Source organism: Cheilinus undulatus, linkage group 12, assembly GCF_018320785.1.
Source record: "Cheilinus undulatus linkage group 12, ASM1832078v1, whole genome shotgun sequence".
Taxonomy (NCBI): domain Eukaryota; kingdom Metazoa; phylum Chordata; class Actinopteri; order Labriformes; family Labridae; genus Cheilinus; species Cheilinus undulatus.
The window spans coordinates 50,104,168-50,122,640 of record NC_054876.1 but is presented as its reverse complement, the minus strand read 5'-3'; the positions used below and the strand labels follow the sequence as shown (position 1 = coordinate 50,122,640).

At 38.1% G+C, this 18,473-nt stretch overlaps 1 protein-coding gene across 1 annotated transcript; it reads right to left on the bottom strand.

The window, feature by feature from the left end:
- Positions 1-3,565: 3,565 nt before the first annotated feature.
- Positions 3,566-10,280, bottom strand: LOC121519256. The gene is made up of 6 exons (XM_041802099.1): positions 10,062-10,280; positions 8,164-8,241; positions 8,041-8,069; positions 5,080-5,505; positions 4,671-4,895; positions 3,566-3,839 (listed from the first exon to the last, which is right to left on the bottom strand). The coding sequence occupies exons 1-6, from the start codon at positions 10,216-10,218 to the stop codon at positions 3,585-3,587; spliced, it is 1,170 nt and encodes a 389-aa protein (XP_041658033.1). The 5' UTR covers positions 10,219-10,280; the 3' UTR covers positions 3,566-3,584.
- Between the last annotated feature and the right edge of the window lie 8,193 nt (positions 10,281-18,473).

Here is an 18,473-nt window from a genome sequence, read left to right as displayed (position 1 = left end):
TTCATTTCATTTCAAAACTTTATTTATTCTCGAAAGGACATCGAGGTTTCCCTTATTTCCAATGTCGTCGAGATTACAAGCACATTAAAACAAGCAAGAAAAAACAACAGTCAAATACAGTCAGTCAAAACCAACAGAAATGAATTAAAGCAATGACAGTTGGAAACAAAATGACTGGAAACCAACGTCTTAAACTCTGCAAGAGAGGGTGGGACTTCAGTCTTTAGAGTTTGTTTGAGTTTGTTCCATGAGTTTGGAGCATCGAAGGAAAATGCAGTTTTACCAAGTTCAGTAAAAGCTCGGGGAACTTTAAGAACTAGCCAATCAGTGGAGCCGGTCATGTAAGAGCTTGAACTCCACTCCAACAAGTCTAAGATGTCAGGTGGTAGTTTTCCAATGAAGGCTTTAAAAATATATAAAATAGATAAAAATAGATAATACTAATGGGAGAATAAAAATAAAAATAATAAGGTTCACAAAATAAATAACAGGATTATTTAATCAATCCTAGTTGCTAGGCCCATGTCGTTACCCAAGAGAAGTGCCCCGTCAATAAACACACAGTCAATAATTTGTAATTAGTAAACCTCAAGGACACCAGAAAAGCCAACAAACGGGCTGCTGCTCCATAGGAACAAAATCACAAGTACAGAAGGTATACAAGTACAGAGAGCACGCAATTACAACAACTATTACAAAAAACATCCTAGTAGGAGCTCCTCATTTAGAACTTTTGGATTCTCTGTTTGCAGAGTATGTATCCAGAAAGCCTCCCTTTGAAGTAATAATTTGTCCCTGTTCCCCCCTCAGAGTAAGAGTGCTGAGATAAAAGTCAGAATTCTGACATCAAAGTCAGAGTTCTGAGATCAAAGTCAGAATTCTGAGATCAAAGTCAGAGTTCTGAGATCAAAGTCAGAGATCTGAGATCAAAGTCAGAGTTCTGAGATCAAAGTCAGAGTTCTGAGATCAAAGTCAGAGATCTGAGATCAAAGTCAGAGTTCTGAGATCAAAGTCAGAGTTCTGAGATCAAAGTCAGAGATCTGAGATCAAAGTCAGAGTTCTGAGATCAAAGTCAGAGATCTGAGATCAAAGTCAGAGATCTGAGATCAAAGTCAGAGTTCTGAGATCAAAGTCAGAGTTCTGAGATCAAAGTCAGAGTTCTGAGATCAAAGTCAGAGTTCTGAGATCAAAGTCAGAATTCTAAGATAAAAGTCAGAATTCTGAGATTAAAGTCAGAGTTCTGAGATTAAAGTCAGAGTTCTGAGATTAAAGTCAGAGTTCTGAGATTAAAGTCAGAATTCTAAGATAAAAGTCAGAGATCTGAGATCAAAGTCAGAATTCTGAGATTAAAGTCAGAGTTCTGGGATCAAAGTCAGAATTCTGAGATTAAAGTCAGAGTTCTGAGATCAAAGTCAGAATTTTAAGATAAAAGTCAGAGTTCTGAGATCAAAGTCAGAATTCTAAGATTAAAGTCAGAGTTCTGAGATTAAAGTCAGAGTTCTGAGATTAAAGTCAGAGTTCTGAGATCAAAGTCAGAATTCTAAGATAAAAGTCAGAGTTCTGAGATCAAAGTCAGAATTCTGAGATTAAAGTCAGAGTTCTGAGATCAAAGTCAGAGTTCTGAGATCAAAGTCAGAATTCTAAGATAAAAGTCAGAGTTCTGAGATCAAAGTCAGAGTTCTGAGATTAAAGTCAGAGTTCTGAGATCAAAGTCAGAGTTCTGAGATCAAAGTCAGACTTCTGAGATCAAAGTCAGAGTTCTGAGATTAAAGTCAGAATTCTGAGATTAAAGTCAGAGTTCTGAGATCAAAGTCAGAATTCTGAGATTAAAGTCAGAGTTCTGAGATTAAAGTCAGAATTCTGAGATTAAAGTCAGAATTCTAAGATAAAAGTCAGAATTCTGAGATTAAAGTCAGAGTTCTAAGATAAAAGTCAGAGATCTGAGATCAAAGTCAGAATTCTGAGATTAAAGTCAGAGTTCTGGGATCAAAGTCAGAATTCTGAGATTAAAGTCAGAGTTCTGAGATCAAAGTCAGAATTCTAAGATAAAAGTCAGAGTTCTGAGATCAAAGTCAGAATTCTGTGATTAAAGTCAGAGTTCTGAGATCAAAGTCAGAATTCTAAGATAAAAGTCAGAGTTCTGAGATCAAAGTCAGAATTCTGAGATTAAAGTCAGAGTTCTGAGATCAAAGTCAGAATTCTGTGATTAAAGTCAGAGATCTGAGATCAAAGTCAGAATTCTAAGATAAAAGTCAGAGTTCTGAGATCAAAGTCAGAATTCTAAGATTAAAGTCAGAGTTCTGAGATTAAAGTCAGAGTTCTGAGATTAAAGTCAGAGTTCTGAGATCAAAGTCAGAATTCTAAGATAAAAGTCAGAGTTCTGAGATCAAAGTCAGAATTCTGAGATTAAAGTCAGAGTTCTGAGATTAAAGTCAGAGTTCTGAGATTAAAGTCAGAATTCTGAGATTAAAGTCAGAGTTCTGAGATTAAAGTCAGAGTTCTGAGATTAAAGCCAGAATTCTGAGATGGGGGGATGTATTAATCGTTTCATTGTTGAGAAGGTTGATAAAAAGCTTCAGTTACAAGCCAAAATTTACAAATCCCAGTGAAAATGTGATAAACCGCATCTCGTTGCCATCACAATCTCAGACCACAAGATAGAGGATCAGCATATCCCCACAAGCACCAATACATTACTATAGAAAATGGAGCGATATTACTGCATTTTCAGCGCTATTTGGAAGGTAAACACAAAGCGTCAAAAGCCACACCCCTTAACATCTGCCTCACTTAATTCAACACCAGTTAAGATATCACCACACAACCTCATCGATGTCTGTGTTGGTCAGCGCACACATAGTACCAACATTCTCCATTATGTCCTCTACCGTCCTCAAAACATATTCTCCATCATCTTCATCACACATAGTACCAACATTCTCCATTATGTCCTGTACGTCCTCAAAACATATTCTCCATCATCTTCATCTTGTTCTGTAACTTCAGCAAGTTTTAAAAGTTCTCTCGTCAAATTTGCCACCGCCATGTTTCTCCTCCATCGGGATTTCTTCTGCACCTGTGCACAACGACATTCCTATTGCACACATTTTTCTGCGCATATTTCCTTTGCTTTTATTTTATTTATTTGTCTTCATATTTCTACTTTTATCAGCCTTTTGGATTCATTTTTTGATTAATATTGCTTTATATAGCAACATTATTTATTTATTTTTTATCTATTTATTTATTTTCTTTATTATTTTAAATATTTGTCTTTATATTTCTACTTTTATTTGCCTTTTCTTTTATGGATTCATTTTTTGATTTATATTGCTTTATATAGCAACATTATTTATTTTTTATTTTATTTATTCATCTTGATATTTCCACTTTTATTTGCTTATTCTTTTATAGATTTTATTTTTGTAATTTGGCACTCTCACTACTCCATAAAGATTGGCATTTGTATGGAAGGGTGCTGAAAAGTGGGACGGTACGGGTCAGTTTTTTGGGACCCTTTCCAACTTTTGTTCAACGGAAACACAAAAAAAAAAGCGTGCCGTTCTGCGCTTGGTGGAAACGACCTATAAAACTGCGGTCATTTTCTTTATTTTATTCCCTTTGATTTCCACATCAGCCTGGAACGGTAGCTTATCCAGGAGGTTTTCTTTATAATCACAATCTAGTTCGATGCCCAGTGCCTTCGCCAGAAGTTTAGATGACACAACGAAGGTGTGCACCTCTCCGCCAACATCCCCCTCCAGGCGTGTCTCCTTCTTTATGGCCTTCTGGATCCCAATGATCTTCATTTTGGTACTCTGGATGCCCACAGATTCAACCTGCGTACAGAAAAACAACAGTCAAGGTTTATTCCTCTGACAGTTTAACATTTAGAAATCTGCAGTGAGGAGTGTGTATTATCTTTTTTAAAGCCGACCGTACTGTTAAAAGTCAATTTTATATTTAATAAGCAGGTAATCTGGGGAAAGAAATTTAAATTTTTTCGTGGCTGAATGTCTAAATTCATATTTCTCTTTATTCAGCTATTTAAAAAAAATAGATCTTCACAATAAAAGGGGAAAAATTCAGCATTTAATTTCTATACAGTAAAATGGTGTGTATGTATTTGTCAGGATTGGCTACAATGAGTTTGTAAATATCTGCATTTTGGAGATCAAACATCCCTACTAGCTGTACAGTCGGGCTTTGGGCCATCTTAAAGGTCACATATTTTACCCTTTAAGACAAGTTTACAACGGTCTCAGAGGTCCCCAAAACATGCCTGTGAACTTTGTTTCTGCAAAAACACTCCAGTATTGGATGTTTGCATGTCTAAAAACCCCTCTGTTTCAGCCCTGCTCAGAACCAGCTGTTTCTGTGTCTGTGTCTTTAAATGTTAATGAGCTGTCTGACTCCGCCCCTCTCAGGAAATGGATGTGGCTTAATGGGTGTGGCTTTCCTGATACGCATTTCAGCTGGCAGCTGAGACGCGTGTCAGGAGAGAGGGCAGAACTTTCTTCCAAGATGGGAGTGCCTACCAAACCTGGGGGCGGGGCTTACTCCCCACATGACATCATGAGGGGAAAATCTGAGAACGGCTTTGTTCAGCACACATTTTCTGAAGGTGGAGAAAGAGAGGGAAGGACAGAATGGATTTTTCTGGTGCTCACCTTTTCAGTTTTAGTGGATCCAGTGGAGTTCAGTTCGTCGTAATAATTGTTGACCTTCATGTTGGTGAGCTTCACTACATCTCCCACTGACAAGCCTTTGGACTGCTGGGTTTCTTCTCCCCACATACAGATCCATGTGGAGCTGGACTCGTCTTTCAGCTTAAAACGTTGGGTCTTTTTCTTCTGCTTCTGATACGCCACTTTTATCTCTTTGATTGGATCGATCTGAACCAAACAAGATTAGATTAGAGATGCTTGGCTGCTGGGATCAGGACTCATACCAGAGTTTAAAATAACAACAGAGTCATTGCTAATACTGTACATCATTCAACAAGTCTTTGTGTCTCCATGGCGACAGTAAACATGTCTGTCACAAGAAAATCCAGCATATTTTTCATCTAAAACTCACCTCTTCAACGGTTCCCGCCACGCTCACGTTTGTCTTGTCAGGTAATGATCTGACCTCAGTGATGGAGTAGAATGGACTCTCAGGATAAATTAGCCTCCGAGCTTCCTCCTCCAGCTCCTCAGGGACCTGAACAGCTTTGATCTGAGACACGACGCTTGATGTTGTCACTTTATCAACTTCCGGATCTTTCATCAGTCTTCTGAATAAGTAGGACTTTTCTTCCTTGATGTTTCGATAGTGATCTTTTCCATAAACCATCAGTTTGACGCAGTCTGACTTATCAGCCACCGCAGCATAAAAGAAGAACCTTTTCTCATCCTCTCTGGTGGAATAAACACGGAGCCCAGATTTCTGGATGACTTTCCAGTAAAATCCTGCAGTCTCAAGAAGCAGGGCCGTGGACTTCACATCAGAGATGGTTATCTCCTAACAGACAAGAAAATCTCAGTCACCTCAGTAAGAAGGACACTTTAACCCTCCTAGAGCCCTTTTAGGGCTTACTGGCTGCGTTTTTTGCTCTTACTTTGACAGTTGTGCTAAGATGATGATATTTGACAGATTTTCATCTTTTAATGATTTTTGCGGAATGTCATTATCCACACTGTTGCCCCGTTTACATGACAACGTTGTCGAGTGAAAACACAAAAGTTTTGTAGTGTTTTGGCTGTCCGTTTACACGGCAACGGCGTTTTGGTGCCTGAAAACGGAACATTTCAGAAACGGGCTCTAGAGTGGAAGTTTTTCAATCTCCCATCTCTGTCTCCGAGTAAACTGGGAAACCAGCACTTTCTGAAAACGGACATGCGCACTGCGGCTACGGTAAATATACATGCGTGAGTAGGCTTAAAACGCTTACACGGGTGGGAAGCCTAAAACAAAACAAAGATGGCCGACACCAGCATACTGTTGGTGCTCCTCACTCTTTTGAATTTAACTGTTCTTCTCTAACAAAGTGTTGATTTACTTCACCATCGCTTGGATCAGCAGAGACATATTTCTGTGCCTGCACCAGATTCGGACTCAACCCACACCGCCATCTACTGTCCTGGCATGTGTACTACATTATTTTTGGTGTTTCCTGCAGTCTCGTGTGAACGGAGGTTGTTCTGAAAGTTGCTTTCTGAACGTGGAACTTTTAGGAAACTAAAACGGAAAACGAAGCAAAACATTGTCGTGTAAACGAGGCCTGTGTTGACAGAATTTTCCGCTGTGTAGACAAAAAAAACTCACACTCTCCCTCCTAAAGCCCTTTTAGGCCTCATTGACTACCATTAAAACCGCTTATTTTCATTCTACTGCCACTGCGATACAGAAATAAGAAATCCTGTTAATTCCGCTGTATTTCAGTCATTCAGAGGTAAAAATATTTGTACACAAATACTTGCCACCAAATTTCACCATTTTCAATGTTTGCAGAGAGGCATTATGGGAGATAATGACCTTGTTTGAACTGATAGGATATATCAGTGACTGTAGGCCAGTGGAATTAATTATTTCAGCTAAAACTACTTTGGGTGTTTTCTATGGATGCCAGAGTCTGGTGTGTGTGTGTATTGAGAAATAAGTGAGTGGGTGTGTAAGTGTGTAGGTGCAGCCAAAACACACACTGAAATCTGGCCTGGAAAACTACACTGATGAAAACCAGGAAAAACTATTTTTGTATCTCATAGCCATAGAATAGAAAAAAATGAATTTGATTATGTTAGGAATGCATCCTGGACTTGTGCCTTTGAAGTTGTAGTTTTTAGTGTTTTCATCTGATTCACTCATGTCTTCTATGATTGATGTGCAGAGACATTATATAGCAGTGGTGTGCACAGGGGGGATGGCCCAACTGTTGAAAAATGCACGCTGAAGTGCCCTCCTCATTGGCAAAACACACTAAACTCCATACGACCATTAGGACCAAGAAATACAGTGAAACATTACTGTTGTAATGACTTTTATGTTGGGCCCTTTTTTGATCTATATTGAGCCAGAACTATATCTGACAGAACCAGTTTGGATTATCTGGTGCTAATATGGTGTTAAAATGCACTAGAATACAGGAAATGGCATCTACTTCATTGAAAATGTTCTGGAGGAAGACCCCCAGACCCCCTTGGGATTTCTTTCTTTCTTTCTGTGTTCTTCACAGTCCAACGTTGAATCTCCACAGTTCTTGTGGATGCTGATCCTAACTACAAACTAACTTCAGTAGTCTGTCTAGTTGGTCTGTTTTAAGGCTATATATTGTGCTATTATATATATATAAACATGTCTAAAGTGCCCTCGAAAACGCCCCTGCTCTTGAAAAAGTCTGTGCACGCCACAGTTATATGGTATTTACAGTAGGTTATATTATATGCTGCAAAATGATCAGTTCCAGGTTATAGAAATTTTAAATTCAAGATTATTCATCTGAAAATGGCTTCTTTGTATTCATGTGTTATTGAGCATTCAAGGTATGTGCACATGTATGTGTGTGTGTGTGCATGTGCGTGTGTTGCGCGCAAGAGAGATGTGGTCTGTAAAATCAACGGTTCTCACGGCGTCTTCTTTAATTTATGTCTTTGAAGTGAAAAGATAAAACTCCCCTTTCATCAGCATGACCTTTGTCACCATGTCTGCATCATAAATAAAAGTTTTTAAAAACAAGAAGCAGCCAATCCCTGCAGAGCAGAGTGTAAACACTGCAGTCATGTGCATCCACCTGTTTATGCAGGTGCACCCGCTAAAAAGCAGCATTATGTAAATAAACTGGTATTTATAGTTTTAAAATTATGAAAATTAAATCAGATTTGCTCTACATGATGAGGACTAGAGTTAAGGACCAAAAATTAAAATTTTTGGGGTTTATTATTTTTAAGTTTATCCAATGTCCTAAAAAGGCTTTAAGAGGGAGAGTGTGATTTTTTCATTGAAGGGCCTTATGTATGAGGTAGAAGCTTGGTAGTTAAATATGTTTAAGAATCTTCTTACCTTGTCAGGCTGGCAGCTGATCTGTAGATCTTTGAAAAGGGAAATGCATCTGTTACTGTTACAGCACACAAATCTTCAGGCCGAGTGCATTATGAAAAGACTGCTTTATTTAATCTGAATTACCTGTCGGTTGGTCCACACTGCCTGTTTGTGTGTCTGTTGGACATTCCTTATCAACTTTATCCTGCTTTCGCCTCCCTCCTTTAAAGAAATGAAATCATTTTAAACAGACATTTCTGGATCTTTGCTGAGATGTTTCCACACCTTGACTGGAGTCCACCTGAGCTAAATTAACCTGATTGGACATGATTCTAAAGGCCACACCTCTCTATAGAAGGCCTCACAGCTGACAATGATATCAGAGCAGAAACCAAGGGTCAAAATGCAATTTCAGCTGAAATTGTGTGGGGATGCTGAGAGCTGAACTGTGGAAGAACTGCTGAAATAGCTGAAAAAGCAATAAATAGCTGGAAATAGCATAAAAAATCTCTAAAAATAGCATAAAATAGCATATAAATAGCATAAATAGCTAAAAGCATAAAAATGGTTGAAAATTGCATAAAAACTGAAACATTTAAAAAGAGAGCCATTTAGAATTTTGTTTCAAGATTTACACTTAAGCACATTGTTTTATAATATTGTTCAGATGAGGGCTTTAAAAACAGTAAATTAAACCCACTTTTATGAGTTTAAGAGAGTGTTGATGTGTGATGTGTGTGTCTGAAAGACTCCCAGGTTGCTATGGTGATCAAAGCCTGTATTACATCATAGCAGTCACAGCTGAGATCAAAGCTAATTAGTCACACCTGCGAAAGCTTCTGTCAAACAGCTCAGAAAACTGAGTTTAGTGGCCAGAACACGCACTCAAATGAAGTCAATTTAAGCTGTACATGTGAAACCTAGCAGAAACCAAAGGTATCGTGAGAATCAGCAGGAGTTGCTGAACGCGGTGATATACTGTATTTTTTATGTGTGGGAAGTGAAAATCTTCAAGAAAGCTTCAAGAGTGAGTTAATAAAATGTCTTCGAAAGCTGGCACTCAGGAATCTTCATTCAACAATTTTATTGCCGCAGATGGGAAACTGAAGGGATGCTGGTCACGCTTGGAAGCTCACTGTGCCAAAACCGTTGATCCTTTTGATGTCAAATCTTTTTTGTGACCAAGAGGAGATGTGTGGCTACGTTCTGCTGTTTATATTATACACATGGACCAAACATTTTTTTCAGGAGAGCAGTTTGTTTGGGAAGTTCTGCCTCTATTTCACACAGCTTCTGTGCTCTAAGTGTGACATCATCACTCTAAGCCTCTCCATTTACCCCCATTGTAAACGTCTGAGACAGCTCAAATATTCATGAAGTTTGATCAGTGAATTAAAAAAATCTGTAAAAGATATCGATAATGTGAATCATTCCTAAATAGCTGAAGAGTTTGTCTATGTTTTAAAGCAAAAATGAAGTCTGTATGTTGAAGAGAGCTGAAGATATAAGCCTTAGATGTTGAAACAGTTGTAGAGGATCTAAAGAGCTGGCCTATCTGAAATAATGTTATTTTAGTTTTAGAAAAAGCAAAATAGTTTAAAAAAAGTATAAATAGTATAAACAAGTATTATAAAGAGTTGAAAAGAGCATCAGAAGCTGAAGAGTATGATAGTAAAATAGTGAAAATAGCCCAAGAAATGCCAAAGTTATGAGGAGTTGAAAAAAGTGCAATTTTTTAGAAAAGCCACATTCATTTGATTGGGAAAAATTTTGCAGAAAAAGTAAAATATTTTAAAAATTACAAAAGTTATAAATGAGAAAAAAAATCATGTCCTAAAAGAGCTGAATAGAACGATATTTGAATGATGAGTAAAGCTCATAGAGTGAAAGAGGAGATAGGGTCCAAAAAAACTTACGGAAAAAACAAAATGGCCGACCCGAATATCAAAAGTGTGGATGCTTACTCAGCATCCCCACCAATTACATGAGATGCATTTAATTTTGGATATATGAATATTCAGTATGTTACGTAGCAAACTCACCCGTGTTTTCTTTGACATCGCCCTCGCCCAGTTTGTCCACAAAGGGGCGCAGCAGGTCCTGGACACGACTGTCTCTTCTTCCGATCCAATCTAATAATTGATTGATTTCAGAAATGGACCCTTCCAGTCCATACCACCCAATGATTACTCCAGGCATCTTTGCACTGCATTCCCTAGGCTTCCTTCTTTCGGGGATTTCATCCAAAAACGCCACCAGCTTTTCGTACTGAGGTTCGGTCAGCTCATCCAAGATGTCACTCAGGGCTCTTTTCCACTCTTTTTCAGAAATGGCCGACATGTCTGAAACACAGAGAGATGAGAGAACAGACATAGTAACAAACTACAACCTGGGCCGGTTAGGAACTAGGGCTGGATGATTCAGGGAGATATTTAAAGGGACAATACGTGAATTCTGCTGTCAGGAGGCTATCAATTAGACCCCGCCCAGCACCACTGCTCATTTCTTAGAGCTGTAGTTCCAAACCATTTTCCCTCCTGAAGCCCCCCACCCAACTTGTATCTATGGTAAGCCGAGCCCCCCAAGACCCACACAAACTAAAAAGTGATAGATGCTGTCAGAAATGGACGTTTTAACAGCCTGGCAGGTGAGCATCTGACGCGGACTTTATTGCACATCTCTGAATGGCTTGAGTTATCCCATCTAACTCTTGATGTAAAAAAAACTGTATCCATGTGCTTCTCCATGCGTAATAGGCCTGCACGTGATGAGTTTGAGGTCAGGATTAAGAACAAAATCACTGATGAAGTGAATGAAGTCAAGTACCTTGGCATCATCCTGGACAAGAACTTGAAGTTTGATAGTCAGGTTAAGTACATCTGCAAGAAGGTAGGACCAAATCTTAACTGCTTTCGTTTTATCAGAAGGAACCTGTCACATCAAGCTGCAAAACTGTACATGCATGCAATGATTTTTTCTCATCTATCATATTGCATCACATCATGATCACAAGCTTCTCCAACTACATTAAAACCCATAATTTCAGTATACAAGCAGGCAATAAAAGTCATGGACCGGAAACCAATGAGATGGCATCACTGCCACATTTTAAGAAAACACAATCTTCTCTCTTTTGAAAATTTTATGAATTTCAGTACTCTTAAATTTTTTTTTAAATGTCTAAACAATCATGTGTCTCTACTGTTTTCTGGACTGGCCACCAGGCGTCAGAGCTCTCACAGAGCGGCCACACCGTCCTCCACCAGTGGTGACTGTCTTGTCCCAAGATACAAAACTTTATTCTGTCAGTCTGCTCTTTCTGTAAAAGGGGCAAAACTTTGAACTCTCTACCCATTAATCTGAAACTGGAGACCAATAGTAATGCTTTTAACAAAGGACTCAAACAATGGCTAAAATCAAAACAACAGTGCTCACATGAATAACTTTGACTGGACGATTGCTTGATCATGTTGCCTTTGCTTTATAGCTTATGTATGTATTTAATCTGGGAAAACTGCTTCTCTTTCATTGTTGTGATGTTATTTTACACTGCACTTTTTTCTTCTCTCTCTTCTCTTATTTAATCATTTTATCATCTCAAAAGCCTCCTGTGGACAAGTGTTGCGAATTAGCACCTGTGCTAAAACACTCAAACAATGCATCTGGTTTGTCCAATGTAATTGTGATGTCCACATCAAATAAACAATAAATAAATAAATAAATAAATAAATGGACATTTTAACTGGTATGTGGACAAAATCCTGAAATAACATGTCTACACCAAAAAATGTATGTATAAATTTAAGTAAAGTTTTGCCATAATCTTAGGTAATATATGCCTATATGACAAAGCCTTGCCCCCCACCGTCTCTCTCTCTCTCACACACACACACACACACACACACACCCACACACACACACACACACACACACACACAAGGAGGTCTTGGACCCAGGTTGGGAACCAGTGTTTAGAGGACTGTTCAGTACCAGACTGCAATCATCAATTAATGATTAACACTGGTCTATTATAATAGGGTATATTGTTAATTGTAATATTACTATCATAATAAAGACTATACCCTATTATCATACAGACCACCAACATGAGCACAGTAATAGCAGTATTTAGCCCCGTTACCATAGCGACATAAACTTTCCCATTAACGGGCAGGACTGTTGAGCAGACCAGGCTCATGTTGTCAACTCTCTGCCAAAGCATCAATCATGAAATGAATATATTTTTATTTTTCTAAGTTTTATAACTAAGATGTCAGTGAAAAAAGGGGGGAAGGGGTTAAACAATGTCCCACAACAAATAAGCCCCCTCCTGTATTGATGGGCACATGAACCTTCATGAGGCTTTGGGGCTTTCTTTCTAATTGTGCCAAAAACATTCAGAGCTTTCAGGTTTCATTCTTAAGAAAAACAAAACAAAACGTGACATCCGGTGGCAAACTGAAAAAAACGGCAGTTATTTCATAGCCTGAAGCACTGGAAGACTTCCTGGGTTAATGCAATTTCAAAAGTGAAACTTATAAAATGCCTGTCTGTAGACATGTACAGAGCTGCTTTAGTTTTACAGTGAAATAGAACAACAAGGACTCACTAAAAAAAAAGCTTTGTGTCCTTTTAGAGTTCACTTAAAAAAAAATTACAGAAGCAGATAAGGGCCAAAGACTATTTTCATTTTTGAGATTTCTTTATTCTAAAAGCCTGAGATTATGGTCAAAATTATGAGAATAAAAGTCAGAATTCTGAGATCAAAGTCAGAATTCTGAGATCAAAGTCAGAATGAGGAGATCAAAGTTAGACCTCTGAGATCAAAGTCAGAATTCTGAGATCAAAGTCAGAATTCTGAGATCAAAGTCAGAATGAGGAGATCAAAGTTAGAACTCTGAGATCAAAGTCAGAATTCTGAGATCAAAGTCAGAATTCTGAGATCAAAGTCAGAATTCGGAGATCAAAGTTAGAACTCTGAGATCAAAGTTAGAATTCTGAGATCAAAGTCAGAATTCTGAGATCAAAGTCAGAATTCTGAGATCAAAGTTAGAATTCTGAGATCAAAGTTAGAATTCTGAGATCAAAGTTAGAGTTCTGAGATCAAAGTCAGAATTCTGAGATCAAAGTCAGAATTCGGAGATCAAAGTTAGAACTCTGAGATCAAAGTCAGAATTCTGAGATCAAAGTCAGAATTCTGAGATCAAAGTCAGAATTCAGAGATCAAAGTCAGAATTCTGAGATCAAAGTCAGAATTCTGAGATCAAAGTCAGAATTCTGAGATCAAAGTTAGAATTCTGAGATCAAAGTCAGAATTCTGAGATAAAAGTCAGAATTCTGAGATCAAAGTCAGAATTCTATGATCTAAGACAGAATTCTTAGATTAAAGCTTGAATATGAGATCACAGTCAAAATTTTGAGATCAATGTCAGAATTCTTGGATCAACGTCAGAATTCTGAGATCAAAGTCAGGATTCTTAGATTGTAGTCAGAATTCTGAGATTGTAGTCAGAATTCTTAGATCAAATTCAGAATTGTTAGACCATAGTCAGAATTCTTAGATTGTCGTCAGAATTCTGAGATCAACATCAGAATTCTGAGATCATCGTCAGAATTCTTAGACCATAGTCAGAATTGTGAGATCATTGTCGGAATTCTGACATCAAAGTCAACATTCTGAGATCATAGTCAGAATTCTTAGATCAAAGTTAGAACTCTGAGATCAAAGTCAGAATTCTGAGATCAAAGTCAGAATTCTGAGATCAAAGTCAGAATTCGGAGATCAAAGTTAGAACTCTGAGATCAAAGTCAGAATTCTGAGATCAAAGTTAGAATTCTGAGATCAAAGTTAGAATTCTGAGATCAAAGTTAGAATTCTGAGATCAAAGTCAGAATTCTGAGATCAAAGTCAGAATTCGGAGATCAAAGTTAGAACTCTGAGATCAAAGTCAGAATTCGGAGATCAAAGTCAGAATTCTGAGATCAAAGTCAGAATTCGGAGATCAAAGTTAGAACTCTGAGATCAAAGTCAGAATTCTGAGATCAAAGTCAGAATTCTGAGATCAAAGTCAGAATTCTGAGATCAAAGTCAGAATTCTGAGATCAAAGTCAGAATTCTGAGATCAAAGTCAGAATTCTGAGATCAAAGTCAGAATTCTGAGATCAAAGTCAGAATTCGGAGATCAAAGTTAGAACTCTGAGATCAAAGTTAGAGTTCTGAGATCAAAGTCATAATTCGGAGATCAAAGTTAGAATTCTGAGATCAAAGTCAGAATTCGGAGATCAAAGTTAGAATTCTGAGATCAAAGTCAGAATTCGGAGATCAAAGTCAGAATTCTGAGATCAAAGTCAGAATTCTGAGATCAAAGTCAGAATTCGGAGATCAAAGTCAGAATTCGGAGATCAAAGTCAGAATTCTGAGATCAAAGTTAGAATTCTTAGATCAAAGTTAGAGTTCTGAGATCAAAGTTAGAATTCTGACTTTGGATCAAAGTCAGAATTCTGAGATCAAAGTCAGAATTCTTAGATCAAAGTCAGAATTCTTAGATCAATGTCAAAGTTATGACATCAAAATCTAAATTCTGAGATCAATGTCAGAATTCTGAGATCAAAGTCAGAGTTGTGACATCAAAATCTGAATTCTGACATCAATGTCAGAATTCTTTGATCAAAGTCAGAATTCTTGGACCATAGTCAGAATTCTTAGATCATAGTCAGAATTCTTAGATCAAAGTCAGAATTCTGAGATCAAAGTCAGAATTCTGAGATCAAAGTCAGAATTCTGAGATTAAAGTTAGAAGTCTGAGATTAAAGTCAGGAGTCTGAGATTAAAGTCAGAATTCTGAGATCAAAGTCAGAATTCTGAGATCAAAGTCATAAATCTGAGATTAAAGATAGAATTCTGAGACTAAAGTCAGAAATCTGAGATTATAGTCAAAAATCTGAGATTAAAGTCAGAATTCTAAGATCAAAGTCAGAATTCTGAGATTGTAGTCAGAATTCTTAGACCATAGTCAGAATTCTTAGATTGTAGTCAGAGTACTGAGATCAATGTCAGAATTCTGAGATAAAAGTCAGAATTCTTAGATCTGAGTTAGAATTCTGGGATCAAAGTCAGAATTCTGAGATCATAGTAGAAATTCTTAGACCATAGTTAGAATTCTTTGATCAATGTCAGAATTCTGAGATAAAAGTCAGAATTCTGAGATCATAGTCAGAATTCTTAGATCAATGCCAGAATGTGAGATCAACGTCAGAATTCTGAGATCAAAGTCAGAATTCTGAGATCATAGTCAGAATTCTTAGATCAAAGTCAGAATTCTGAGATCAAAGTCAGAATTCTGAGATCAAAGTTAGAATTCTGAGATCAAAGTCAGAATTCTGAGATCAAAGTTAGAGTTCTGAGATCAAAATTATTTTTAAATCTCCTCAAAATTACTGCTTTTATTCGGGGTTTGTGTTTTCAGGTAAGGTTGTGTTCTAATTTTCTGTAGTTGCCCTTATTTTCTATGTAAGTCAGCTTGTGCCAGCAGGTTTATATTTTTGATGGCTGATATTTGTGAGGCTAGAGTAGCAGTTAGATTCATCAGCCAGTGGATAATAACTGTGACATGATAAGAACATGTTCATGAACAGAGGCTTGTCTTTCTGCAAGCTCCTGTCTTTGCCCTGGGCCTCCAAATGGCTAAAACCGGCCCTGCCCCACTGCAGCTCCCCCTCACAAATCATCCTGCCAGTTTGTTGCTTTCATTTTTCTGTGTCTGCCCTTTTAACAGCATTTATCATTAGTGCGTTTAAGATCAAATAAAACAGTTTTACTCAGTTCACATTATTTAAAATGTGATCCGTGTGTGTCTGGCTCGTTGATGATGATGCGCATTGACAAAGTCATCATCAGACATGAGTACAGGACACCTCTGTGAATGACCAAACACACCATCAGCGGACGTCCTCTGCGCTCTTTCACGCACGTTCCTCCGTAGTAATATACAAGTCTACATTTGAATTTGGCAGTTAAAGTTTGTCTTCTTTGCATTTATTGATATGACTTTGACTGCCAAAGAGTCTGTTAACAGTTTTCATCTTTATCAAGAATTTCGGGAGGATTTTTTAAGGACGCCTTAAAGGAGCTTCAACTGGTCACTGAAGAGCCACATGTTGAGGATCAGGGCTCCAAAGTCAAAATAAAATCATTTGATATTTGTTACTCAGTTTAAAACACTGAGCATAAAACAGCAGCAAACGCATGGAAACTCATATTCTTCGTTCAAACTTAAAGCTCTGATTATTTCAGCTCCTGCCTGTTCATTTAGACGTAAACCATGATAAAAACAGCTGTTTTCATTTTACTTACTTCCTCCTCTCCTCTGGTCTCCAGTGATTCTCTCCCGGGTCTCCGAAGCGTGTGTGGAGTAATCCGGGAACGTTTCCGCCGAGCAGGTACCGAGGTTTGTTTCATTTCAGGTGAGTGACGTCCGGCCGTACCACGTGACTGGTTCGGTAAGTGGTTGAGATCTTTGCGTGGGCAGCAATATAAACCCCATGGGTTCCGTTCAAACTGTGTGGATATGATGGAGGAGATTTCTGGTTAGTTTTGAGTTTGTATCTTTGGGATAGTTTGGAGAGTAAGACAGTAATAAGTGACACAGAACACGAATACACCCCTACTGCCTTCAATATAAACTTAAAACAAAAAGTAAGGCAATGTGTGTTTGGTACGTTATTTCTTTGTTGGAACAATGCTTATTGGTAATAAATCTTATACCGTTGGAAAGTCTGTTTGTTACCCTTTTAAATGATGCCACATTTGTAAGGATCATGCATTTGTAGGATGAGCAGCAGAGCTGAGTAGGGGAGAGTGGGGTGAGTTGTGCCAGTTTTTACTCAAAGTGAGGCCATGACAGTAATGCCTCCGACTTAAGTATGTACGTATATTTCAGGATGTGGTGCATCCCTGGGAACAATAACTTTGGATCTGAGATAAACTGTTTAAGAAATATAGCTTTCAGAAAAAAGTGGTCTCGTGGCACACCAGGGGCAAGTTGTGCCAGTGATTATTGAAGATTATTGAAGTAAAACAGAGCATTTTAATCTCATAAACTATAATGCTGTATAGAAGCAAGACAAATTCAATACAAAAGTACTCATTTAGGGTTTATTTAGATATAATCACCCAATTAATCTAATTGCATAAGTCATATTTTCTAGTTTTATGGAAAACACAAAAAACTTAAATACACAGTATTGATATTTGTGAATCATTTCAGGCAAAAAAGGCTTTGGCAATAGATTCCTGTTGACATACAGTCTGTCAGTTATGCAACATATATGAATAAAGTGATTTAGGCCAATTTCTGAACATTTCATTGTGACTTAGGCCACTTAAAAACTGAATAAACTGCTCTTTAATAACAGTGCAAACTCAAAACTGAAATCAGTGTTAGCTAAATTAAAGAAATGGCAGGTAAATCAAACCCTGATGAGGTCCATCTCCTCACTTCTCCAGCTGTTCTTGGTCCTTCTTTGTTGGGTACTAGGTGTGTAGGTCTAGGTATGCGATTGTGTGGATTTGTCAGGGTAGGTGTGTCGGTGTGTGGGACTGGGTGTGAGGGTGTGTGGGTTAGGGTCTAGGTCTGGGATTTATGTGTCTGGGTGTGTGGGTCTGCATGTGTGGGTATTTGGGTCTGGTTGTGTGGGGGTCAGGGTTCGGGTGTGTCTGTGGGTCTGGGTTTGTGGATGTGCCACTGGCACAACTTAACCCAGGCCTTTTGGCACAAATCACCCCAGCCCCACTATTTTGACAACCTAGCATGATCCAGCAGTTTAGAGCTAACGTCATGCTAACTGTATAGACTCATTGTGTAGCCGACTGACGCACTAAAACATGTGAAATGTTTTCAAACTTGTCTATTATTGTTCAGACACAACAATCAAAAAACCTTGATCATAGAAATTTTACTTTGAAAGGCAAACAACAGTTTTTTGAGCTAAAATGTGCATACCTCTCATGCCATGTGTCTCCCTTTTATACAGGATGAGTAAAATGGATAGCTCTTCAAAAATATGTGGTCACATGACCAATTTCTTCTGTGGTTTTCTAGAAACAAGGGGTGGCACTACTTCCCAGCTGGTACAAATCCCCCCACTCTCCCCTATGTGGGTTGCGCCCATGAAAAATGTGCCAAATCTTCTCTGCCAATGCTAAACAGCTGATTTTGCTGTTGCTATTGACTCTTGTTTTGAGCCTCTGGTAGCCCCAGGTGCTGCCAGTCTGGCACCTGGGGCTACCAATGGACCAGGTCTGGCCCATTTTTTGAGTTTTGTATAAAATTGTGTCAATTTTGTCTTTTTTCTTCTGATTTTTTGTGTTGTTCCAATGCACATAGAGGAAATAAACGTGTACACCAAAAACATTTGTAATTGCAACAATTTCTGGGAGAAATGGTGTATTTTCT

Coding starts and splice junctions, on each gene's coding strand:
- LOC121519256 (XM_041802099.1), bottom strand. CDS start 10,218: ATGCCTGGAGTAATCATTGGGTGGTATGGACTGGAAGGGTCCATTTCT. Junction 8,242..10,061: donor CGATGTCAAAGAAAACACGG/GTGAGTTTGCTA, acceptor ATTTCTTTAAAG/GAGGGAGGCGAAAGCAGGAT. Junction 8,070..8,163: donor CAGTGTGGACCAACCGACAG/GTAATTCAGATT, acceptor CCCTTTTCAAAG/ATCTACAGATCAGCTGCCAG.